Source organism: Echinops telfairi, unplaced genomic scaffold, assembly GCF_000313985.2.
Source record: "Echinops telfairi isolate 266 unplaced genomic scaffold, ASM31398v2 ScPeMD7_7420;HRSCAF=8458, whole genome shotgun sequence".
NCBI lineage: Eukaryota > Metazoa > Chordata > Mammalia > Afrosoricida > Tenrecidae > Echinops > Echinops telfairi.
The window spans coordinates 17,114,413-17,141,694 of record NW_022111320.1 but is presented as its reverse complement, the minus strand read 5'-3'; the positions used below and the strand labels follow the sequence as shown (position 1 = coordinate 17,141,694).

Sequence of the window (27,282 nt, the reverse complement as noted above, 5' to 3'; positions counted from 1 at the left end):
TTACATATTTTGGGCGTGTCATCAGGACAGACCAGTCTCTGGACAAAGACATGACATTTGGTAGAGGGGGCAGAAAAAGGAAGCCCCTCAAAGAGATGGACTGGCACCTTGGCTGCAACAATGGGCTCAAGCACAGAACTGTGAGGATGGCACGGACGGGCGGTGCTTTGTCCTGCTGTGCATTAGGTTGCTATGGGTCAGAGCTGGCACCTAACAACGTCACAAGGTAAAGGTCAACTCGTGTACAGGGTAAAAAAGGAGAAAATGTCCATCTTACCGGACAAGAAAATTAAGGTCACACAGGACACCCAGATGATTTCAATCTGTTTCATTGGCATTACAAGATTTTATTTGGAATTAAATCACAATCTTTACAAGTTATTTACAAGGCATGAAAATGGAAAACAGCACGAAATACAATTGAGGTATAAGCTAAGAGCAGTTATGTTTCAATAAATATAATTCAAAATTTGTAAACTGAGTGACCAGATAGATGAGTCTTGCTCACCTAAACTAAGCGAGCAGATAGATGAGCCTTGGTTTATAAAACCATATAAAATATTTATTTCACGTGAGGTAGAGGACAGTTTTGTGTGTCATATAATGCAACCAACCACAGCAATTGTAACCATAAAACTGTACATCATTGGCAAAATTTTATATTGAATTATGGTCAATGTAGTCAACAGTTTATTTCAACTGCTGCAGAACAGGTATTTTATTCACTGCCTTAACAGGTTAGAAATTCAGAAATAACATTAAAAAACTACTGTGTTGGTTTATCAGGATGAACAAATCTTCTAAAAGGATTAAAAGCAGTATTATATTTCTCACAAACTATAAATCCCCCAAAGATGTCCTAGATTAAGCAATTATTTTAGAAGGATATTTCTACTAAAACTACTTCTGTAAGTTGCTGTGCTTTATTTTCAAGTGAGGTATCTATATTAAGAAAATCTTATAAATCTGTTTTATATATTAAACTAGCTTAATGCACTATTTTGTTTTCTGGGCTTTTTGCAATTTTAGCTTTTACATTTGATCACTTTCTAATTCAAAAACACTGCTTAAGCACTATATATGACATGAGTTTATTATTAAAGAAAAATTGTTACATAGTTTAGATGCAATTCAGTGAAAAGTTTTTACCAAAAAGGGAAAAAACTGCCCTTTAATACAAGATGCCATATAAAACACCCATACTATTTTCTCCCTTAATAGTGAAGCGTTAAGTATTCTATACTAGAAAAAAAATTAAACTGTTTATTTCAATTCCGCAATGTGTAATACAGCAGCTATGTGTCCTTTATTGCTGACAGCGTCAATAAAAACTATTAACAAGTAGTTTCAAGCACAGAAGTAAGTGTACAGTAAGAGCACAACTCTCCACTATCTCAATTTATAATGTCCTGTCATGTGGATTAAATGCATAAAGAAAAAAGTGTGGACTTCTTCCCTAAGTAATCAAAACATAAATGTTACCTTTGAGGGGAAAAAAAAAATCATAGGAGCTAATGAAAACCCTTCACCACCACCTAATTCACACTAAAAAAACAACCTTCATCACCATCTTTGAATTTTATCCCAATACCTTGAGCACTTTTCCTATTACGAAAGTTCATTCATCATTGTCCTTTCTTTCAAACTGAAGCCACAGATGTGCAAATACACTAGCTATTCTGTCTTGACTTCTAAAATATATTGCTACCCTACAAATACCATTGTACTCCCTCTTTATTTACCTACTTTAGTAACTGCTCTACAATTCAATATATACAAATGATTTTGTCTAGACTGTTAATATATTAAATGTTATAAAATTAGTTCATGAAGCAGAAACCATCCTCTCATGTACACAGAAATTTAAGCAAAAGAATATGCATTACAAAAACTGGTAGAAGCCACAAACTTAAGTTCTTGGCCAAATCCTTTTATAGTGTTAACAAGCCTGTGTAAGAAAGGGGTGATGTAGAGCTTCTTCAGTGACAGCAGGAAGGGCTTTTTGTTGTTGTTGTTATTTACACTCCTGCCTTTGTAAATGTGGTACATTTCTCATCAATTTTAAGAAACTACTACCATTCAAAATTAAGCCTGACCCCTCACCCTGAAAGGTAATTATTTGAGTGTTTCTTCCTGATGTGGCACAGTTTTTTATAGGCCATTTCTTCACTTCGGAGTAAACATTTTTCTATTTTTCCTGAAAAGAATAACATTACAAAGGCTGAGGAAAATATTTGCTCACCTAAAAAATTTGGCACACAAAAACCGTGTCAAAAACAAAGCTTAAACTAGCAACCAAGAACACAAATGAGCATGCACAGAATAAATTTATATGGGTAAGATAGTTTAGTGGCAGTGGCCACTTTTAAAGCATCACAAAATTTCTGAACTTTTGAAAGCTATGTGGTGCAACTTAACATACAATTACTCTCAACTGGAATGGGTATAATATTCACAAGTGACTAAAAAACTATTTTCAAAGAAGCATTAAGACAGACTTATGGCACATCAATGCATCTTCCATAAAAGGAAGACCGCACAATGGCAGGTAAGGGCTACAAGTATTGTGGACTCCGTTCTAAATGAGTTTTAGCGCTGTTTACTGGTATTTAGGCAACATTGAGAATTTTTAAAATAACCTATCTCCAAGATTAAATAGTTAATTTTAGAAGTTCTGGGTTAAAAGTTAAATAAGCTTATCATTTACTAAAGTTAACATAGGCCAAAAAAAGTTCAATAGAGTAAAAAAATACATGAAAATATAGGGGCTAAGTGTCTTCCAAAAGGCAAGCTGCAGCACTTAATTCACAAGGAAAACTGTGTCCTAAGTGTCTTTTGTGATTTTTCTTTCTCCAGACCTAAATAAAAGGTATTTTATGTTTATGACAATATGTCATTTTAGGATGTTTCTTCTTGAGAATTCCAAGGACAGGGTGAAGTTGTACAATTTCAGCACACTTACTCTCAAGGTCACACTCTCATGCGCAGTGAAGAAACCACACTTTGAAAAATATATTTGGATATGGGAGTACCATTAATCAAAATATGAACACTGCTTAAAGGACAGCCTAATGATTTTAAAGCTCTATTAACAGTAAGTAGAGCATCTACCTTTACCCTAAGAATAGTATAGCTAATTCACTTTAAGAACAAATGTAGCTCTCGTTAAGTAATTTCACACCGTACCTCATGAGAAAATACAAGAAACATAAAAATCAAGAGAAAAGAATGCAAATTAGTGATAGCTTCAGGACTCTTCCTTTTTAAGAGTCATCTGAAGAATCTTACCACTATCTTTAAAAAGACTCAACTAACAAGAAACTTTCCATGAAAGAATAAGACTTTTCTGTGCAAAAAAAAGTGCAGATTCTGCCCCTCCCCAAACTATGGAACTGCTGTCTTCGCTAAAATTATCTAAAACAATACAGTAGGAGATAACTAAATTTTCCTATATGAGCCTATCATACACGATCAGTTAACGGTAAATTCCTGATTTTAATATTAAGCAGTAATTGAAAATGGTCCATTCGTGCAAATTTTGGTAAGACTTATCTTAACATTTAAACATACGAAAGTCCAAAGTAACCTTGCAGGGTTTACTATTTTACAATCTAAAGGAGAACAAATCCATTAAAGAAATGAGTCCATCGTATAAACGTCAGTAAGACACAGAGCTACCCCTGACAACCTGTACAGGAGGGAAAGGTCTGGGGAAAAGACACACATCACTGAGGGCAGCTTTCTCAAGAACACGAATGTTTTCACACCACTACTAACATAAACAAAGCTGTATAAGTATTATTTTTTATCCCCTCTTCTGAAGTTACTGGATTTAAATTTACTTATTTTTTAATCTAAATATAACCACATTTAAACTCAAAGACAAATCCCAACTGCTTGTTTTCAGCAGCAGTGCCCAACAAAGCATGTTGCCTTCCCCGTTGTGCCCATAGGGTGCGCTGTAACCTCATCACTGGAATCTCTCTTTGCACAAAGTGTCATCGCAGGAGACAAGGAAAAGAAGAAAATGGGCGAAAATTCACCCCCATAGCTGTTCAAAGTAAAAGCAACGCTGTCTGTGTAACAATGAATACACAACACTATCATCAATTTAGGAGACTGTGCTCATGGAAAAGAAACGGAGAGCCAACCCCTTCTGAGTAGCTCTGTGTATCTGAAACATGAAGTCACTGGTGCATGGAAAAGTGAGTCTGAGGCAGGGATAACAAAGTGGACCACAGCGATTTCCTATCACACAACGCAGCTTTAAAAAAGTATACAACTCTGAAGTTTGCATTAGAAATATAGGCAGCTTATCTACTAGTTGAAAACTTGTAAGAGTCTTGTGACTAGTCAGTTGGGAGGAGCGGGGAGTACAAAGAAACATACACTTTCATTCATTTGAAAAATGTAAAAATCTATATACTAATATAGAATCTTTCACTTTCTCGGATCTACAAATGGATAGAATGTCTTGTTATCTTCATACACGCGTAGAAGTTGTTCACAATTCTAAGACCACAACAGACAGACGAAAAACCCTGTTCAAGAGCACATAGATGAATCTCTTTGAAGGCTTCTATTCTTTAGAAGTCTTAGATTTCAAAATCTGCAGCTTGAGCTCTTTAATTATCATCTCCAACTTCTGCCTTGCCTCCCGCTCCTGTCTGAGTGCATCCTGGAGCTCTTGCCTATCGGCCTCAGCATGGTCCAGTCTCTGTCTCAGCTCGGCCAGCTGTGTGAATGAAAAGGCTTTGTCAGTTTTCATGCCAGTCTTGTCTCTCCATTTCGTCCCCAACATGGCCAAGGGTTTCTTGGCATTTTGTTTTTTTACAAAATAAGCTATTTTCTACATAATACAACCACTGAGGAGCTAACATATTGAACCTGACATATTACACAGGGAGAAGCCATGGGTCAAGACAGCTGAATATCTGCAACACTTCCACGAGGTCCCGCACCTTTCTCTCTCAGGACATGGTAATGTCCAAATTATTTATCCGGCTCTCCAAGTTTGTACTACAATTAACGGAAACTCAGAAAGAAAACAAATGACTGCCATCACAGAGTCAATGATGACATGAAGCAAGCCTCTAGTAAGACAGTGCAGTGCAGAACCACCCCCGAGCCTCCTAGATGGTAACTGCTGAGGGGAGCAGAAAGACCGCCTTTCTCCCACTGGGCGGCTGGTGGTTTCCAACTGCTGACCTTGTGGATCACAGTCAACGCGTAACCACTATGCCACCGGGGCTCCTCAATGAACAGGAAGTGAGTTACAAATTCATTTTTTCCCTAGGGCTTCTGCATTCAGTGGACAAGAGTACAATGTCATCAATTGGTTGATTTGAGAATGCATTCACTGGATTAAAATATTACATATACACCTACTCCTCTCACTAGCACAGTACTTAACATTTTGCATTCATGACAATATAAAAAGTCTACTATACGACTACTTAACCTGCTAACAAACTACGTCTCGCAGTTAAACACCAAAGTACTAAGCAAGAGTAACAATGACTTATGACTCAGATTGCGTGTCAACTTGAGTGGGCCATGATTCTCGGTGGTTTGGCAGTTATGTAATGCTGCGGCCATCCTCTGTTTTCATGTAATGATCTGACCTTCAGACGTGAACCATAATGGTAAGTAAGAAGTGGATGTGTAACTGTTATTATTCTGTGAGCTAGCAATTAGTAATTTAGCCATTGATTTATATGGAGACCCAATGCAAGTTTAAAATGAAAAACATACAAAGTCATCTTGGACAATATAGTTCAACATTATATGTCACAGAATTTTCTGCTTTGAAATGTAGCCTAGTGAAATGAGCTTGGACATGAGTAACTCCTTTAATAGAGATGAATCAGTAATTCTTACCTGCGCTGCATATTCGACTTCTTTATCTTTTTCTATGTTGGCATCACAGGTACACTTTTGCTTAATAACCTGCTCTAATTTTCTCTCTAAGTCCCTCTGTTCAATGTAGAATTCCTCCATTCTTTGAGCATGCTCGTTCTGCAAAGACTCCAGCTCCTTCTGTAAATGTTGCTGCTCCTCAGTCAGTTCCTTCATGACTGTGGAACCACTCAGCATGTCCACTTCCTGCAACGCAGAGAGCACAATACAATTTCTACCTTATTTTCATCATACATTTTATTCATCCAGAAAAAAAAGAGAGAAGAGAAAAATGCCCACAATTCAATCATCAGGTCGCTTCATACTGATTTGTATTACACAGCTGAATTTATTATCTTGAAAACTATTCAGTCTGAAAAGTTAAGCATCTCCTAAAATTGTCTTTATCATTGTAAATTTTGGACTTAAGCTCAAGTACATGTACACCATCTCATCGTAGTTCATGTTCCTAAGAACATGCAATAGTTATTTTTTCATAAACAACTACCACCTACCATCTGAAGTTGCTGCTTCTTCTGCAAAATTGAGTTCAGTTTTTCCTGTTGTTTGATATAAGTTCTCACAACTTCTTCCATGATTTTCCCCTTGTCATCCTCACAAGGGACGTCTTTGACAGGGAGTGGAGATGAAGCTGCAGCATCTTGACCAACCATGGCCTTGCTTGTGTCTCTGACTAAATTGGAGGCAGATTCAGATTTCTTTTTACTTGTAGAGTTATTTGATATTGGTGGATCTTTGAAAGGCAAAAGTCAAGCAATAAAGTATGAATGTCACTTCATTAAAAAATCCGTATAATTATCCAAAATTGAAATTAAATAACAAGTCTATGTTGCAATGACATGAAAAGTATCAAAACACTTAGAAATGAATTTAACAAAAGAAGTATAAAACTTGTATACTGAAAACTACAACAAAAGTTCATTTGAAAGTAATTGAGAGACAAAGTGGATCAATGTTAAAGATGTTCTCCTAACACTCACGGATTAGAAGGCACTATTGTTAAGATGATAGTACTACCAAAATTGATCTACTTTATTCAACACAAACCCTATTAGATCCCAGCTACCTTTGAGGCAGAAATTGACAAGTTGTTTCTAAAATTTATAGTGAAATTCAAGAGCTCCAGGACAGCCAAAACAACCTTGAAAAAGAAAGACTGAAGACTCACAGTTCCCAATTTCAAAATTTACAACAAAGTACAGAAATCAAGGCTGTATGGTCTCCCCATGAAAGACAGACATAAAAACAAACAGTGTAGTATTGAGAACCCAGAAATAAATTCATGTTTTATGTACAACTGATTTTCAACAAAGGAGTCAAGACAATTCAACGGAGAAAGAATATCTTTTGAACAAATGGTGCTGTGGCAACTGAATGGACATGCCAACGATTAAGAATGGACCCTTAGCTCAGATCCCATCATACATAAAAAGTAACTTAAGATGGGACCAAAGATCTAAACGTACAAACTAAAGCTCATGTGATGTATATGCGCATGACTCAGATTGCATGATGCCTAAAGCAACTAGGAAAACCGGGCCCCATCCACACTGAAAGCTATGTATTTCAAAGACCTCAAATAAAAAGCGGTAAATCATAGGTCTGGTAGAATGAAATGACCCGACTTAAAAGTGAGCAAAGAATCTAAATAGGCATTTTTCCAAAAAAGATATGCAAATGGACAATTGGTGTATGAAAAGATTATCAACATTATTATTATTGCAAATTAAAACCGTAATGAGAGACTGCCTAACCACCACTAGGATGGCTCAAAGAGGAAGACAAACAACTACTAGCACGAAGGACAGCGTGGAGCCTGAACCCCAAAGCACTGCGGCGGGAACGCAAGGTGGGGCAGCAGCTTTGGAGGACGGTTTGGTCAATTCCTCACAAAGTTACCAAGAGTCAAATGGATGGTGGTGATGACTGTCCAAATCTTCCTAATACTACTGAACGATTAAATTGTATGTTATACAAAGTATATACAAACAAAGCTATTTTTTTTAAAGCTACTATACGATCCAACAGTATCTACTTCTAAATATATACTTAGAGAACTGAAAATATATGTCCACACTAACACTTGTACAGGAAGGTTCACAGCAGCATTTGTCATGATAGCCAAAAAACCCCAAAGAACAGCCCCCACACCCATCAACTGATGAATGGGCTTTTTAAAGTAGACCGTATCCATGAGTATCATAAAAGATTAGTCATCAAAAGGAAGGAAGACTGATATAGCATGGACCGGGAAACAGTAAGACAAGTGGAAGAAGCCAGACACAAAAAGCCGCGTGCAGTATATGACTCCGTTTCTATGAAACAACCCGAATAGGCAAATCCATAAAGACAAAATGCAGAGCAGTGGTTGGTAGAGGTTGGGAAGAGGAGAAGGTAGGTGGCTGCCAATAGGTTAGCGAGTTTCCTTCTGGGGTGACACAAAGTTCTGGAATCGGTTGTGATAGCTGTACAATGTGGTGCAGACACTAAACATCACTGGGTTGTTCCTCTTAAAAGGGTGAAGTTTACAGTATGTGAATTACTATAAATGTCAAAGTCACTAGAACACATTAATTTAGAAAATAAAACAAAATGCCAGAATGACATGATGCCCTCTTAGGAATTATTATCTGTCATATTTAAATCACAAAGAAAATTAACTTTAAATCCCCCAATATTAAAATACCAAAAAACCCTGAGAATCTCAATTCTCTGTGGAAACGGTTAAATAATCAGAAAGCTCAACAGCTTGATGCAGTGAAACAATTGCCACACTGCCGAGGCTGTCAGCAAAACTCTCAGGCTGTAGGAGATAAAACAGGTGGCATATCCTGTTCAGTCCGCAGTATTTCAGAAGGCACAGTTAAGTAAGAAGCCGTTTTAGCTTCCAGCCAGCATTCTGCATTTATACCATCTGCCAGGCCCCTAAATCTATGAATTTTTAATCACTGCATCATTCCATAACTAAGTTTCCGTGAGTCCTATCTCCTCTTACTTCTATGTACTTCCTGGAAACCTAGTTCAATGGTTTCTCAGCTCATAGCAAATTAGAAAGAAAAATAAAGACCTAGTAAAGAAGGTGGCTGGGGGCAAAGGCAGGAAGACAGAGTGAGTCAGATAAAAAGCATTTGCAGTGTTAAAGTTACACTGTCTGTCTGTCTGTCTAATTAACCTCTAGAGGTATCACCATTCTACGGGTATTAACAGTTGAGGTACAAAGTAATCATCCAGAGTAAAAAGTGTTCTTTTTTAAAGTTCAAGCTCAAATTATTCTCTTACTGTCTTGTCTATCTAATTAACCTCTAGAGGTATCACCATTCTACAGGTATTAACAGTTGAGGTACAAAGTAATCATCCAGAGTAAAAAGTGTTCTTTTTTTAAAGTTCAAGCTTAAATTATTCTCTTACATAAAAATCCTCTTTGACAATGATGAATCAATGTGTTTATGAGGCATTTTATTTTTAAAAGATAATGTGACTACTCACCAACACGGCTATACAATCCTCTACTTGTTTTCAAATCCAGATTCTCCTGGTCCTTGAGAGAGCCATCTGGGTAAGACGCTAGTTTGGGGCGTTTGACATGGCTGTGCAGCTTCTCGGGCTGTCTTGGTGTGGACTTACATGCCTCCATCCCTGTGCCCTCTCTATACTGAGGTGTGGCAGAAGTCAGAGACACATTTGGGGCAACCACTTTATCACACATGTATAAGTAGTAACTGGAAACAAAGAAAGGTAAACTGAGTTGAGTATTAAATGCCACTGACACACACAAAAAAGCACCACCAATACAGCAATTCCGTGCCTATCACGTCAATCCCAGTGCGTGGGAACCCTACAGAACAGGGGCAGAACTAACTGCCCCTGTGGGTTTCTGGACTGTAACTCTCTCCGGAGGTAGAAGTCCCATCTTTCTCCCACACAGCAGCGTTTCTAAACCGCAACCTTAAGGCAGCAGCCTCCACAACAGATAACCACCAAGTCCTTCGTGCTCTGCGCCTGCTTACGTACTCCAAGTCAAAATCAAAATATTACTACTGTGTATTTTAGATTATCTGAACATTTTCAAGCATATAGTTTTTGTCATTCAAACATAAAAAATCAAGGACCCAGGAATTACTTATTTCTAGAAAGAAAAAAAAACAGAAAAAACAAGCAAAGGTTATTATCAATATTCAATACAATTAAGAGTTCATTTATATTTTTCCCTCAAAGTTTTTCGAATCCGAATGACTAGACATAAGATCTAAGCAGAAACAACAGAGAAGTACTGAAGCGCAATACAAAACAAACATCAGCAAGCCCACTGCCGTGGGGCGGATTCTGACTCCTGCAGTTGCTGAGGCTGCCAATCATTTTGGATGCTGATGGGCCTCATCTCTCTCCTGCAGAGCAGCTAATAGGTCCAACTGCAAACTTTGTAATTAGCTGCCCAATGTTGCCCCCACTGCACCTCGAGGGCTTCTCTCATCTGGCAAACTCAAGCACCATCAAGTGGGTGCTGACCCCTAGCGGTCCTATAGGACAGCATAGAACCGCTCTTGTGGGTTTCTGAGATGAACTCTTTACAGTAGTAGAAAGCCTCCTCTTTCTCCAGTGGAGCAGCTGGTGGTTTTTAAGCTGCTGACCCTGAGGTCAGCAGCCCAACTTGTACCACTTCGCCACCAGGGTTCCTCATATGGCACAGTGTAAGTGGTGAACGGATGAACGTCCACTCACCTGGGATGCAGAAACGAATGTGTGTGAGAAACATGGTCACCTTCCTGCTTTATAACAGGATACCACGACTGCAAATCCATTCCAGGTGATGTCACCATCTGCAGAAATAAGCGGAGCGAGAAAACTACTTAGAGAAGAGTTGCATCATGGAAGAGCTATCTTCTAAATAAGTGGTCCTTCCTCAGAGGGCCACATCTCGTGACCTGGAAACTCAGATGCTGCATGATACTATGCCATCAAAACGGCCGCTTCTCACCAGTAAAAGCAGGGTGGGAGGAGAGGACTAATACCAAGGGCTCAAACAGAAAGTAAATGTTTAGGAAATGATGATGGCAACGTATGTACAAATATGCTCGATACAACTGATGATAAGAGCCCCCAGTAAAATGATCTTTAAAAATAAACAACAGCTTTGGTATGCCTGCTGCTGATCAACAAGACTCATTTCGTCCAAATTCACATTTATGGAATCCACCCTACAAATCCATTTGAAAAAACAGTACTCTTAAAACAGACAGCACTGAGAAGTCCTGGTTCTTACTCTTGTTGCAATAAGCAGCAACTCTTCCAGTATTTGCTAGCATATTAACTAGATAACCTTCTACAATAGATGTTATAAAACAAAACCCCAAACCACATTAGTTTGCTTACACTTATGGGTAAACCGTATTCCCTCATGAATGTAAACAAGCTTGTTAAAAAAAAAAAGTTGTATATGCTCCGAATGCTAAGCTGTACCTATAAACAAAGGGAAAAGGAGGATGGGATCCGGCAAAGCGATGAGCATCTCCATCAGCTGAGAACTACATACCCTGCTTATTCCTAACACACATCCTACTGAATAGGTGTCATTGTCTCCATTTTGCACACTAAGAAACTGAGGCTCTGAGAAAGAGCAGAACCCAGGGTTACTGAGTTACTTTGATTTGCTTCTTACAATGTCCCTCTTCTCGCACCCTCATCTATCTACTGATCTTTGCATTACCACGATGATTGCCCTGCTCTAGAGAAAAAAGAGCACCTAGTGAGGGAGAAAGAATAGGTTCACTGGTGCAAGAGGGAGCCAGGAACTGGAAGGAGGCATGGTTTGGATGAGCAACAGAAGAGGAAGGAAAGCCAGGAGGCAATCCCATGGCAATGAGGCAGAGCGGGGCTGGGAATGCCATAAAGGAAGAATAAGAGAAAGAGAGTTGGGTACCCTTCTGAATCCCTCCCTCTGAGGGGCTCCCCAGCCAGGCAGGTGTGCTGAGCATGACACCCCACACAGTAAGGCAGTACACATGAGGGAGACAGCTACTAGACAGCTCCAGAGAATTAAGACAACTGTTTTGTCAGATGATTTCCCCATACTCCAGTTCAGCACCAAGAAACTAAGTAAAATAGGTAACACACAGGTCTCATATGCTCAGCACTTGAGATCAAAGCAAAACCAACTGGCAAACACAGTCATCCGTATTGGTTTGGAGCTGTACTCTTGTGTTAAGAATTAATGGGCAAAGAATTTAAAAGACTACGAAATTATAAGGAAAAAAATAACTTGAAAAGAGTTGAGTATTCAAGGAGGGCCCCAGACTCTATGTAGAATTCTAAAGCAAGTAAACCTACCTCACAACCTTGACCCAATATTCTATACATAATCGAAACCGGGAGTGAATGCAACCACTTCTTTATAAAAGAAACCAATCACCATCGACACCATTTCTCTACCTAAAGCTTAGTTTCATTAATAAATTAGAAAGGGAACTGGCTGCTGGCACCAGATACACGGGCAGACATGAGGTGACCGGTTGACAACCTCAGCAGAGATGAGAATGACAAGACTCCCAACAAAAGCTGACTCCAAAGGCGAGACAATCTGGGGTGGTAGCATACACGGCACACTCCAACTGCTTCCTGCCACCACCACCAGCGATCCTGGCGATGGAAGCTTAAGATCAATATGACATCATGACATTCTACATACCATTTACAAAGACTGATAACTATGGAGGGCATTTCAGAATTTCACGAAAGATGTTTAAGTTGGTTTTTGTTGTTTTTGTTTTAAGTGCTTACAAGAGTAAGCTCCACGATCTAGAAATGTCACTGAACTGAGCAGGGAATTTTATACCACAAAATACATGATAAAAGAGGTATTGGTGGGCCTGGATAAGCCCAGTCTAACAAATCAAGAAAACCTAAGACAGGCTTGAACGAATCAACCATTTCTTTTCTAGAAGTCCATTTGTTAAAACACAAGATGAGTGTTTTACGCCGACTCATGATTCAAAAACCAATGTCCTTTGTCTCCAAATTTAAGATGTGGCGATAAGATGATAACTGGCGTATTCATTAAAACACCTATTGCCCACCAGTTTCTGTCCTGTGTCGTCTTTATCCTCACACTAACCCACTATCAAAGTCAGACTCATGAATTTGAAAGATCATCTTGGCAGTCCCCTAGCCAATGTTCAAATTCCCTGTTCAAAACCCGTGACAAGTGGCCATGCAGTGTCTGCTGGAACAGCAAGTTAAGGTCAAGGATCATTTTATTCACTTTGGTATGCTTAATGCCTAGGCACCATGCCTGGCATGTAGTAGGGACTCAGTAAATATTTGCTGAATGAATTCTGAATGAAAGGGTGGCTCATAAATTCCCTGGGTGGCCTTTTTCAAGGTTACTCTGCTACCAAGAAACTGAAGATAGTCTCTTTTTCACATTAAATATCCTTGCACTCCATGAATCACCAAAGAGCCCTAACAATCTCTAGGCTGAATTCCCCTCCACCCCCGACCCCCGGCTGAATTTTTAGAGATCAGAGCTACAAATTAATAATACAAGTGATGGGAAATACACAGCAGTAATGATGATAAAAACGTTGAGAGCTAATTGTACCTACTATGCTGTGGCAAGGCAAAAGCACATTTAAATTATCCTAGTTGCGTGACAATTAAGAAAAGCACATATTATACAACGAAATATTCAGAGCCATACCAGATTTTCTCATCTATTCTGCATTTGTGTCAACATACAAATTAGACTTAAAAAAAAAAAAAAAGAACAATATAATTAAATGGCAAAGCAGGAATGCTACTGATCAGGAATAAAAACTAGATAACAAGATATGAGCAACTATGGCGTTTTGTTTTACCTTTTAACATGGGAATAATTTATTCCTTTTGGGTAGTCAATCATTGAAACAAAGTATATCATAGTACTTGGCAAGAGAAATATATAATTGAGTAACTTAAGGCCTTAACTTTTTCTTTAATTAATACATCGTTTTATTGGGGGCTCTTAAAATTCTTATCACAATCCATACATACATCAATTGTATCAAACACATTTGTACATATGTTGCCATCATCATTTTCAAAACATTTTCTTTATCACTTGGTATCAGCTCCTCTCTTTTCCCTCCCTTCCCCACCCTCCCGCCCTCATGGACCCCTGATAAATTATTATTTTCATATCTTACACCACCCGCTATCTCCCCTTGCCCACTTGAAACGAAGGCCTTCACATTTTGTAAATGCTTTCTATTCCTACCTTTCACCATTATCTACCCCAAATGAACAGATGGTGTCCTCATCTAAACACATAAGCAAAATTTCAGACAAATTATTCCGTTTCAAAGTTCTTTCTGTAAGTCATAAAACTCCAAGTAATAGCTCTGAAAGCAAAATGTGAACAATCCTAAAATGCACAGTAAAGGAATTATTTAGAACAGGGGAAAATGAAGCATTTCTCTAAATTTTTCCTTATTTCATGAACATAACCCTTAGAGAGTCAAATTCCCTCAAAGAACCACTGTATTCTGCCCTGGTGGCCCTGTCTAGTAAGCACTAGACTGACTGCTACCTGCTCTGCGGGAGAAAACGGAGGCCATCTGCTCCCAGAAGGAATTCCAGCCTTGGAGAACCTATACAGGATGGCTACCAGTGGGAGTTGATTTGGGTTTGGTTTGGGCAGTATAATGCTTATTAGTCTCACAATGACAAGTCACAGAGCAATCTCATTTACAAAAAACTAATAAGCAGTTTTGTTAACCACTTTCTAGATGTAAAAGCAATCCGACTTACTCAGCACTATTTCTACAGAAATAGTCTACACTTAAAAATCAAAACCTTTCAAGGCCCCAAGACTGCCCTCATTAAAAAACGTTTGCTTTCAGTGGCATTGATTCTTAATTACAGCATCAGATTAATATCATGATCTTTAAATCCCAATGACAAATACTGATAAATTAGGGCAATGGAAACAATACATTCGAAATACCAGTGGGATTCAACAAAAATCAGAATTAAGCCTTTTTAAAATGTGGGAAAAGATTTGTTTAAAAGCGGAATTTTTTTAAGTGTATCATAGGTAAAGACCAAGTTCTTAATTTTGGTATTTAAATCATCAGAGAATAAGCCTACGAAGAACATTACTAGCAGGCTGTTAAATTTAACAGTCTCTCTCTTAATAGTCTGTTTATATAAGAAATAAAATATAATAACTATAAAATGCACATTACTTTGTACTGGCTGGTAATCCTGGACACGTAACTAGAAACATAGGCATTAACTCCTTAGGTATAAAACAAATATACCTATTCATCAGTATGTCTGTATATAATGCTAAGATATTCAAGTATTCAATAAATGATTTCAGAAGGATACAAGAGACAACCTACCAGTCAGCTGCCAACAACTCTTACTGAAAGAATTCAATGGCTAAGTACAGTATTAAGTTTCCCCAATACTTTCAACCAGGGTTTTGAACTAGTTCTTCCTGGTTCAGTCATGGCCAATAGAACAAAATTGGAACACCCAATCTAAAGCACCCACACTTCATAAACGGAAGACGGTTCCAATTTTACTGCTTCACAGCCCCGACTAAACCAGTTCAAAATCCTGCTTCCAACATGTTGTAAATGTTTCAACGATGGCAAAAGGAAACGTTACAAGTAGCAAACTGCTACTTAACAGATTTTAAAGCTTAGTTTTGTATCTCACTTCTTTGTAATTATTAGAATTAATCAATCTAATGCAAAACAAATGAAAATATGATCTAAGCCAGTGGTTCTCAACCTTCCTAATGCAGCAACCCTTTAATACTGCTCCTCATGTGGTGGTGACCCCCAACCATAAAATTATTTTTGTTGCTACTTCATAACTTTAATTTTTTGCTACTGTTATGAATCAGGTGACCCCTGTGTAAGGGTCCTTCGACCCCCAAAGGGGTCACGACCCCCAAAGGGGTCACGACCCACAGGTTGAGAACCGCTGAGCTAAGTAAGCACTTCCACCACTTCCACTCATTCCTATCAGAGAAGTTGCAAGCAAGGCCTCCTGCTCCTAGTCTGTCGATCTGCACTACCGACCTCTCACAAACGTTGTATTCTAAATGCATAAAAATGCTCACAGAAAAAGCAGAGATTCAAATGGAGACCCAAAGGCCATCTGTAGACAATTGGACATCCCCCCCTCACAGAAGGGTCACAAGGAAGGGATGAACCAGCCAGGGTGCAATATAGCACCCTGAAAAAACACATAACAATCCTCCAGTTCTTTAATGCTTTCCCCCAACCCACCATCATGACCCGTTCTACCTTACAAATCTGGCTAGACCAGAGCATGTACACTGGCACAGATAAGAGCTCTCGACACACAGAATCCAACAGATAAACCCCTCAGGACCAGTAATGAGAGCAGCAATACCATGTAGGGGGAAGGTGTGGGGGAGGAAGAGAAAAGGGGAACAGATCGCAATGATGGTCATACAACGCCCAGGAGGGCGAACAACAGAAACATATGTGAAAGGAAACAGTGGATGGTGTAAAATATGAAAATGAAAATTAAGAAAATTCAAAAAAGGAAAATAATTTATCAATTACCAAGAGTTCACAAGAGTAGGAGGGTAGGGGTGGAGGAGAGCTCAAGCAGAAAGACAATGTTTTGGAAAGGATGGCAACAAATGTAAATGTGCTTGTTACAACTGATGCATGGATTATTATAAGAGCTCTAAGAACCCCCAATAAAATGACATTAATTTTTTTTAAAAAAGAAAAAGCAGAGGTTCACACTTTTATAATAAATTGTATAACCTTAAATTCTTCACAGGAATGAAGCTACAGGAAGTCAATAGTATGTTGTCACTCCATTTACAACTTGGAAGGAAGGAAAGAAAAACTAGTAAAAAGTGTGTTACCGGAACTTTTCAAAACAATTTAATTTGGGGGTGGGGGGTCTGGCCTTCGTGCCAAAAAATTTTAATTTTTAAATATATATATATATATATATATATTGGAATGCTATGGGGTCCAAACCATTTAGAACTGTAATTACTTGGAACTCTCTACACCAGATACATATTTTCACTGAAACACTGTTTCCAAAAGTTTTAATCTAAATAAATCTAAAACTTACATTTATGTCATATTACCTATGCTTAAAAATTATGAACTGATTTTAGCATATCAAATATAAATAAATCAATTATCATTATTATATACCATATACTTTATTTTCTATTTTCTTCTATGATGTGTTATTAAAACATTGATTATGAACTACTAAACCGATTTCAAGACCCTTCCAGTATTCTTAGCTTAGGTTGTTCTCAAGATTTAAAAAGCAAAAAAGCGCCAATATTATTTACCAAAATGGCTTTTACTAAGTTTCTTAGACATTTTTATTCCTACTCGAATCAAAAAACAACTCACTCATGCAATCCATTCTGACTCATGATGACTCTCCAGGCAGGGTGGAACTGGCCCGTGGGTCTCAGGACTTCACAGAAGTAGAAAGCCCCATCTTTCTCCCAAGAAGCAGCTGGTCGTTTCCTTTCTTTTTTTTAATATTGAGGCTTTTTTTATTTTCATACTTTCTTTGCTTTTTTGACATGACTTAGTACAGCAGGTATAGTTCTACCTTAGCAAATGAGCTTTTTTCCCCCTTCTTTTTTGAATCATTTTATTGGGAGCTCATACAACTCATCACAATCCATATATGCATCCGTTGTGTCAAGCATATTTGTACATTTGTTGCCCTCATCATTCTCAAAACATTTGCTTTCTACTTCAGCCCTTAGTATCAGCTCCACGTTTCTTCCCTTTCCTCCCCGCCTCCTCTCCCTCACGAACCCTTGATAATTTATAATTATTTTGTCATATCTTACACTGTCCAACGTCTCCCTTCACCCACCGCCAATTTACCCTGTTAGCAGCCCAATGAGCACCACAGTGACAGCTAAGCCAGGAAAGCTCTCTTCCCCCATAAGATAAACAAAATGCCACAAGTAACAGCAAAATGCTGCTTTGTTTTAAAGCTATACCACTGGCTCACCAGACAAGACTACTAAAACTTTTCAATCCATCACCTGCAATTCTGAGAATACAAGATGAATTCCTGCCCCCAGGGGCCTCCGTCTACCACTACTCACATAGTTCCATCCCATCCCTAAACCTCAAAATCAGAAAATCAATGTGAGTTTTAAACTAATTTTTTTCCCCTTTATCCCACTCATTCCTCTTTCTGCCTAGCATGGTGCTGGAATACTATAATTTAGCAATTGAAACAAACCACACCTTAAAAAAAAAGATTATGGTTCAATTACATAGCCTTTGCTTTCATTACAAATAAAATTCTAAAATTTTTATATATCTGAACAAATACAGGTGAGAGCTATTACTATTCCCAAAAATAGTTCTATCCCTGTACTTGAAATAATTTGAGTGTTAGCTCCTCAATCACTTTCCACTTACAGAATTCTAAAGGGATTGAAATTAACCCAATTCTTGATCACTGCCTTATCCACCAGTAACAAATGACAATGGAAGCACAGCTGGGAGAACACTACTGGCTAGCTTTACGCCGATTAAAGCCTACCTTGAAGGGGGAAAAAAGGAGACATTGTTTTCTTACTTGCTTCTTTGAAATTTAAAAATGTTTATTTCTCAAGTCCAAATGGACCAATTCCTATGTTTTCCAATCATAAATTTTCCAATCCAAACAATCTGCTAACAATTCTGGATTTTAAAGATAAAAATGATTACTACACTATTTCCTAAACCACTACCACTGCCATCTAGTTGATAGTGACTCATTACGACCCTACAGGACAAAACAGAACTGTCCCCCCACAGGGTTTCCAAGGCTGCAAATCATTAACCAAGCAAACTGTCACACCAGTTTCCAGCACAGTAGCTGATGGGTTCAAACCACCAACCATTCAGTAAGCAGTCAAGCATTTTAACCACTGCATCACTAAGGCGCTCCTTTGGAAACCCTACAGGACACTATTCCCAAAGGCATTCTACCGATTTCAGGAAAAAGGAGCCTGGGAAAGGGAGTGCCCGCAAATCCAGTGAACAATCGAGAAGTTCCCAAAGCGTGATTCCATTGAACTTATTATAAAGGCAGAATAAGAACGGAGACAGGTACTTTGAGCTGACCTGCCCAATCTAAATAGCTGTGTGTTGGCCTCCACCATTCTAAACTTCACTCTGACCTCAGCCAAGTCACAAGAATGGGCACCAAGCTCATACACAACCAATGCCCACATTTGGGTTGCATGTCTAAAATAATGAAATTATTCAGAAAGTGACGATTGCTGTTTCTTGCAGCAAACCTATCTGTTCCACACTTCCCCCAGGACACTACATTTTAGTATAATAAATATTTTCTTAATGTAATACCTGTGCACGAGCAACTAAAAGGGAGATGACTGTGAAGGCAGTACCTACCACCTGACTGAGTATGCTCAAGGAGCTCGAGCTAAGAGGAGGTTGGGGGAATTCCGCATGAATCCACTAATAGTTATCAGGAGGTATGTCAAATCGGCCATTTGAAATGTCCTCTTCCTCATTTCTACAAACTCTAGCTTCTGAAATCCTCTCATACCCATTCTGTCATCTGATCAGTTACTCTTATTCAGCAGGTTTTGAAAAACGTATTACGTATGTTTTTATTTTTTACTATTTTTGTATTACCTATGTTTTAAAGGCTAATCTATCCTTGTCCAAAAACATCTTTTCAAATATTTTGCAACAATGTATATGATTTAAAAAGCATGAAATTCACAGGCACTAGACTAGGCTCTGTGAAAAGGCAAAGTCTCTAGAAGCATAGAGACAGGCACAACTTAAAAAGTGGGATAAAAAGCCCATACTGCCACCTTATATAAGTGCAAATATGTCATGTCATTCAGACCTTATCCTCACTTAATCAAAATGTATGCTAATAACAAAACACAAACTGCACCACATAATACAAACACACACCATCGAATGTGCCACAATTACTGCCAGAACACATTTTGTCTCAGCTTTATTCTTTGCGGTTGCCCATTATCTTTTCTATTTCCTTACCTCACTTAGGTTTATACGGAGAAACTTCCTAAATAAAAGTGCAGTACTTCATAAGAGGAAACAAATGTTCAGTATTATTGGTTATCAAACAAAGATTTGAAAGGAAAATGCAAAACTAATGGTAATTAAATGGTACATAAGTTTTAAAGGGAAAAAATGTTCAGGTTGATAATCTTCAGATCATGGAAGCCCCGGTAGCATAGTGGTTACGAGTTAGGGTGCTAACCGCAAGGTTAGTGGTTCAAAACCATCAGCTGCTCCACAGGAGAAGGATTAGGCTTTTCTACTCCATCAAGAGTTACACACTCAAACTTACAGAGGCAGTTCTACCCTGTCCTATTGGGTCACTATGTGTTGGAAACTGACTAGATGACAGTGTGTTTTGGGGGGGGTTTCTTGGGGGAAGGATTATCTTTAGATCTATTTGTATTAGTGATAATTGATAGCATTGTTTTTTTCTGAAAGAGTAAAAATCATACTACTACTAATACTAGTCCAGTCTGAATATTATAAAGTTTAATATGAAGTGTATATGTAGATAAGGGCCTAAATGGTCTTTAACTTAGTAATGTAGAGATTGTCAGCCACATCCTGTAACAGTAAAAAAATGACCTGTAATTACCTAATTGATAGACTATACATTGACTTAATGTTCCTGAAAATAACTTGTCTCTAAGAAAATGGAATCCTTTAAATTTTGTTTACAAATGATCAATTTGCTTATGCCTTTCTCTATAGACACAAATGTAAGAGCTAACAAAATCAGAATTAAGAACATATATATACCCTAAGGAGATTTGAAGATGAATCAGGAGTATGATATTCTTACATGTTTATGACCTGAAAAAATACAATAACCATTTTTCTAATAAAAAGCACAAAAACCTCAAAGTGATATTGACAAGAGAACTAATTCAATACCACTTCTAGTGTATTTCTTATGCTGTACTGAGTAAATGGTTCAATGCCTTTTGAGTTTCTATAATGAACAGATTCAAGTAATCACTTAGAACACTGATCATTAACCACTATTGCTCTCATCTGAGTGTAACTATTAACTATGTAAGTTAATACCACTATTAAATATGCAAGTAAGTAGTTTGTTGATCCATACTAATAAAATTTCAGTCTTATGAAATAGTTAACATCTCAAACAATTGTCTTTTAGGTTTCACGTATCTTTTTGCTCCAAAAGCAAAATCTTGACTATAAATTATGTAAATGTATAATCACATTAAGTAATCATACTAAACATAGGACCCTTAATATTAAAGGTTATTTTGATTTTTTCCAATCAGTTTCCTTTGGATCCATTTGGTTTATTTGGCAACCAAATCCCTGGCTCATTCATGTGAGGTAAAATACTCCTCAAAGATTATCTATCTCCTCACCCTTTCCAAGGAAAATGCTTCATGTAGGTTAGTACTACATTTTAAAACCATTATTCTAAGGGAAGTAAGTAAGAAAAGTTAATGTTCCTCAAAACGCAATTTCTGCTACTTAGTTGGGTTGGCTAGGAATAGTAGTAGTAAAATTAGTAGACATCCACCCAGAAGACCCACAGTAACTCCTGTTTCTACCACCTACCACTTACACAACCAGGAGCAGATGACAGAGCTGACATTAGTTTCTCATCTGTCCTGCTTCCTCACAAATCGTGTAAAAGGGACTACACCTCACTGTGCTTTAAAAGAGAAAAATTTTAAGCTATGAAGTGGCAAATACAATAAAATATTCAAGTACAGAAGCAAAAAAACAAATCACTTCATAAAAGTGCTGGAAATCTTAAATTTCCTGAAAGTCACATAAAATGGGAAACACTAGCAACACACACACTAGCAAATACTACCAGAAAAAAGGACAATAAAAATACTCTCTCCAAGTCAGAAATATGCTCAAATTATTAACAAATTCTGTGACAATATGAAATATATATATGGTAAAAAAACTCCTCAAATATATATAAAGCATATATTTTATATACATATAAAATATATATCCTAGATGAAGACTGGCTTTAAGTTTAATCAAATTATAATATATTCCCGGTTTCAGGTAAGTCACTCACTACTTTAAAAAAAAAGTAAAACAATAAAACCTTTATCATCCTCTTTTCTCACACAGAGGAAAAATATATAAGGCAAATTGTATTTCACTCCTAAACTGCCTATATCAATGTAATGAATAACGTGGCCACCTACATGCATGGAAGGAAGGGCCAGGGCCTCAGTTAGCTCGGGGATAATGTATCGTAAATATCAAAAGGGGTAGTTCACATTTTGCGAATTTAGATAATCTCTGAAGACATGCTTCTAGCATGGGGCCAGTCCAGCAGTTTGAGTAATAGCCTGAAGCCAATTCTACTTTAAAATCAGTTTAACAACTGCACCTAAAAAACATAACTGTATTTAGTAGTCAAAGAGTTGCTATGAGCCGGAATCTCTCGGAGTTTGGTTTTGGTTTGGAGGGAAGTCCTGGTAGTCCAGTGATTAAGCATTGGGCTTAATGGGGTCATAGTCATGGTCATGGGTTCAAACCAGCAGCTCTGAGGCAGGAAGATGAAGCTGCCTGGACAGTTCTACCATGTTCTACAGTCAGAATTGACCCGAGGGCAGAAGGCTTTTAGGAGCCACTGACAATTTTGAAGAGGTGTTGAATGACCTGGGGGGGGGGGGGGGGGGGGGGGTGAGCAAGCTGCAAACTACCCTGAATGAGTTTTCAAAAGTATTATCTTCATCAGGCTTAGAAGTCAATAACTCACTGTAACTACATTTCTCTCAAAACCTTAAAGCACTGGTTTTCAACCTGTGGGTCGCGACCCCTTTGGGAGGTCGAATGACCCTTTCACAGGGGTCACCCAATTCATAACAGTAGCAAAATTAGTTATGAAGCTGCAACGAAAATAATTTTATGTTTGGGGTCACCACAACATGAGGAACTGTATGAAAGGGTCATAGAAGGTTGAGAACCACTGCCTTAAAGGGACCTAATAACGCTGGGAACACTGAATTTGAAGGGCTCATGTCACTGTGAATAACAAGTAGTCATACCATATGCATCATTAATTTCTTCTATAAATGAGCACCGGTAGAAATATGTTAAGAAATGCAAATTTTTTAAAAATTAAAAAAAAAAAGAAATACAAATTACAATAAATAAAATTTCTTCTGTTAAAGATGGCCAACCTTTTGTTGGAAGAACTACATAAAATAACCCAATAAAACTGCTTGATCGTTTGCCACATGTTTAAACACTTAATAAACTGCTAGCTGTTGTTATTATATACCAATTTTAATCAAGTATAAATATACAAAGTAACCAGATCAAGAAACTGAATACATAACCAAGCACATCTTCTCCTTTACCAGGCATTCAAAATTTTAGTCAGCTGAAGATACTGGTTTAGCCGAGCAGATAATGCAGTGGAAAAACTGCAAGTTTCAGATCTCTGTGCCAAAAGTTTCCTATATCATTAAGATTTGTTTAGCCTACAATAACTTTTTATTATTCTAACTCAGTCCTATTTTTTTAAATTACTCTGCTCTTTAAAAAAAAATTTAGTCAAATCACAAATCAAATAAATAAATCTGCCTTGCCCATTTGTTTCCAATAGACATCAAGCTAGAATGTCCAAACTGGAGACAATGTCAGAAACCCTAGGCACACCTTTAGAAAAGGCTCTTTGGGGAGCTCACCACCAGAACTGATGATGAGCTCCTGCCATTTGTAAATGGAGTTATCACCTGAGTGTAAATTATCTCAAGCCCTAGGAAAACACAGATTGCGGTGCCATGAAATAGGATGTATGAAATCAAAAGGGCAGGACCTGAGAAAGAGGACCCAATTCCTCTTACTTCTTGGCTTTCTAACCTAGGGAAAGCCATCCATGTGAGTCTCACTCCCTTCATCTGTGAACCGGGGATAGCCCAACTTCTCTCTCCAGGTTGTTTGGAAGGACAAATGAGAACACATCCAAGAAAGCATCTCTAAGTACAATACAAACATGTTACACATGGTCAATATTTTTGCTGTTGTTGCATGGGCAGTAGAGCTCCCTAACAACGTACAGGCTAAGTTATAGTTTAAATATGGAATTTTGATATCAAAGTAAACCAGCACTGCCATTCAGAATTGCTATTAACAGAAAAGAAAATGAGAAAAACTTGCCTTGGGTTGAGTTCTCTGCCCATTTCTCATGCTAAATTTCTCTTTCATTTCTTCTAAAATTCTCTTCAGTTTCTTTTCCTCAGGTGTTCCTAAGTATTTGGGATTCACGTGAATATAGCAATGCCATTTGGCAGATTCAAAGCCCCAGTGGCAAGTCCTTTTGCCAGGTGACCTATGAGAATGCATCACAAATGTTTGCGGTGCGAACATTGCACAGCATTCCAGACACTGAATGCAGGGAGCATCAGGCTGAACATAAAACTGGGGTGCAAACAGACCCTGACATTTGCCCAAGCATTCATGTTCCACTTCAAAGGCACTGCCAGTTTCCTTCAACTGGGCCAATGAGCTTTTAGGAGGAAGCACACTACCGTTCTGAGGAAAAGTGCGAGGCCGCAATAACGCGTTACATAGTCTTTGTGCATCGGTTAGGGTGATCAGCCCACAGGATGGGGCGTTGAAGGGAAGTATTCCCAGGACCTTCAAGATATGAAGCTGGTCTGAAGTACACCTTGAACAATATACATAGAGTTCATCACACACTGTATTTATTTGCTGGAGTGAAAATTCTCGGAGCACAGAATTTAAGACTTGGGGCAAACATAGTCTCTTTTCTCCTCCAACCTGAAAACAAGAAATAGACTCCCCCTCCAACAGAGTCTGGGTCAGTTCTGTGGAGCTATCAGAAGGGATGAGCAGTGGGCCAGGAAGAACTTGAGGAGAAGGAAGAGGAAGAAAAACACTGGGTGACATGCTTCCGTGGGAGTACCGAGCCGAAAACGCTGCTGGCCCACCCAGAGAGCTCTGACTACTTAGATGAAATTGCGCCAGGGTGTGTTTCAAATTGGGATTTAGGTTGGAGGATTCAGGCACAGAGGTACAGGTTCGCTTGACATGCTCTCCATTCCTCTCCACCGGTGCTTCTCCATAGTCTTCCACGTGCTCCTTCTTTACTGTCAGCCCCTTACCGGTCAGCATTTTTCCACTGGCATGAAAGTCGGTCATCATTTTTTTCACCGGAGGGCTGCCATCATCATCTCCCATCCCCTTCAGTTTTTTACTTGCGCCCTCAGCCTCAGAGAAATTTGCCTGTCGATTTTCCATTGTTGAACACGTGTTAAAAAAAAAATTCAGTCTGAGATTTGCATTTTCATTGAGTTTCTTATTAGAAGAGAGAAAAACAATGTATACGAATACTTGTGGCTACACTCTCTGGAAAATTCGATTTCCAGAAAAAGCTCTTTACTCAAGAGATTTGACAATGTTTGGGTTCCGCTTAAACTGTAATATAATTTCACCGCAGATAAGGAATTTTTTTGTCTGTAATTACAAGATAACTTTTAAGAGGAATGGCAATGAGGAAGCCTATATGTTTGCTCAAATTCCTCTGATATGTTTTGAAAGTAAGGTATCAATTCCCTCAATCCAAGATGCCCAAGTTCTATTCACTTTCAAGCCACCGTTTGTGTCATAAAGCCAACAGTCCAAAACGCAAGTCAAAAAGATGCAGTCAAATTTAATTTTTCGCCACCCAAGACACCGAAAAGGGAGGAAAAATGGTCCCCCTGTTAAAAAGATGGTGTTGGTCTGGGTTGGCAAACTGAAGGTTTGGAGAGATCCTGATACCAGCAAGAGCCTTTGGCAGCACTTGAACTGCTACAATCAAAATTTATACTCAAAGAAAATTTGCCCAGCTTGCTTCAAGGACTACAGCTCATTCTTCTTTCAATTAATCTGAAAGAGAAGGGGGAGGGGAGAGTTATATTTGAATTTGCTCCAGAGGCCAAAGGGTCAGTTTGAAACCAGTTTCTTAATCTTAAACTAAGTTCACTTAACCAAAGGTGACATTTCAGTGATTTCTTTAAATCTAATAACACCAGTAACTTGAAGAACCTTCACGAAAACAGACAAGCAATTTACAAGGCGGATAAATGCCCTCAAACGGGGGTTGGGGGGATACCCTTCAACTCCGAATATGCAGACCCTTAAAAAGCTATCACTGAAAGCTCAGTGCGAGAGGTTTTTCAACTATGCCACATGAACTGTAGTAATCCTTTACTTCATTTCCCTAGTTAAAATACACACACACACACACCATTGCGATCCCCACCCCCCAAAAATCGGACGCTTGTTAACATAGCAATCACATGTAAATGAGTTACAATCTTAAATGTATTAATTCATCTATTCAGTGTTTGCTATTCTTCTGGAATGACTGCAGGCAAAAAAAAAATTTTTTTTTAGCTTTCCCTAAATGGTAAAGCAAATTTGCTTAATGGAAAGCCAAAAGCTATGGACTCCACGCCTGGGAATCTCTCCATCCCTGAACAAGACTAATCCGGGACAAAAAGCACAAGGCAGACAGACCTCACAAAGAATGCAAATGGAGGAAGGGAGAAAACATTCTTCTTCCACTTCCTTCTTGAGAGAAAATCCAGAAGTCCATCCAATGGACATTCTCACCTCCCAAACTCCCAGCAATTTACCTTAGAGCAGACTGAAAGGCCACTAGCCATCAGACGATCACCCACCACTGAAACACCTCCATCAACGCAGACCAAGGAAGAAGGTAAGAGGTAGGACCTAGAATGGGGGAGCCCCTAAAACCCTAAGGTCCTCAGCCTGCGCAGCCAGCCACCCACTCACCTCAAAGCCCAGAGGGAACTGGGGACCCGGGACACCTGGGGGTGTGAAAAACCTTGGTGGGAAGTAGAGAGGACTCCCCCGACCCCCACCCACGAGCTCTGAACAACCCCAAACGCCCTTCCAGCTCAGCCCACTGCGGGGGCGCAGGGAGGGCTATGGAAATCCCCCACGCACCCTCTCCCCGGGAAGTTCTCCGGTGTTACCCCAGCGCCCCTCAGGCTGCACCTCCCCCCGCCCAGGGCTGCGAGGAGAGGTCTGAGGCTGGCGGGCGCCTGGCCGGGATCCCCACGCCCCCGCGGGGGACCGGGGACCGGCAGGCAGAGTCGAGCCTGGGGCATCCCCTCCGAGCACAGCCTGGCGGAAGGAGGTGCCGGCGGGGGAGGGGGGACGGTGACCGGCGTCCAGGTCTCCGGGGTCCCGTCCGCTCGGATCAAGTGCAGCGCCCCTGCCTGGCCGGCACGCACCAGCCCAGAGCCGGCGAGGCAGGATCCGCCTC

General features: G+C 39.0%; 1 protein-coding gene across 1 annotated transcript; it reads right to left on the bottom strand.

Annotated features, from left to right (window-relative positions):
- Positions 1-313: 313 nt before the first annotated feature.
- Positions 314-25,884, bottom strand: SKIL (SKI like proto-oncogene). Its single transcript, XM_004704086.2, has 6 exons — positions 24,141-25,884; positions 10,639-10,736; positions 9,406-9,638; positions 6,414-6,652; positions 5,881-6,105; positions 314-4,735 (listed from the first exon to the last, which is right to left on the bottom strand). Exons 1-6 carry the CDS (start codon positions 25,242-25,244, stop codon positions 4,580-4,582), a joined length of 2,055 nt encoding a protein of 684 aa, XP_004704143.1. The 5' UTR covers positions 25,245-25,884; the 3' UTR covers positions 314-4,579.
- Positions 25,885-27,282: the final 1,398 nt, after the last annotated feature.

Bases quoted from the DNA above. Each gene is read 5' to 3' on its own strand.
- SKIL (XM_004704086.2), bottom strand. From the start codon at position 25,244: ATGGAAAATCGACAGGCAAATTTCTCTGAGGCTGAGGGCGCAAGTAAA. The intron at 9,639-10,638 runs GTGAGTGGACGT...CTTTGTTTCCAG, and splicing joins CATTCGTTTCTGCATCCCAG to TTACTACTTATACATGTGTG. The intron at 6,106-6,413 runs GTAGGTGGTAGT...TCTGCGTTGCAG, and splicing joins AGAAGCAGCAACTTCAGATG to GAAGTGGACATGCTGAGTGG.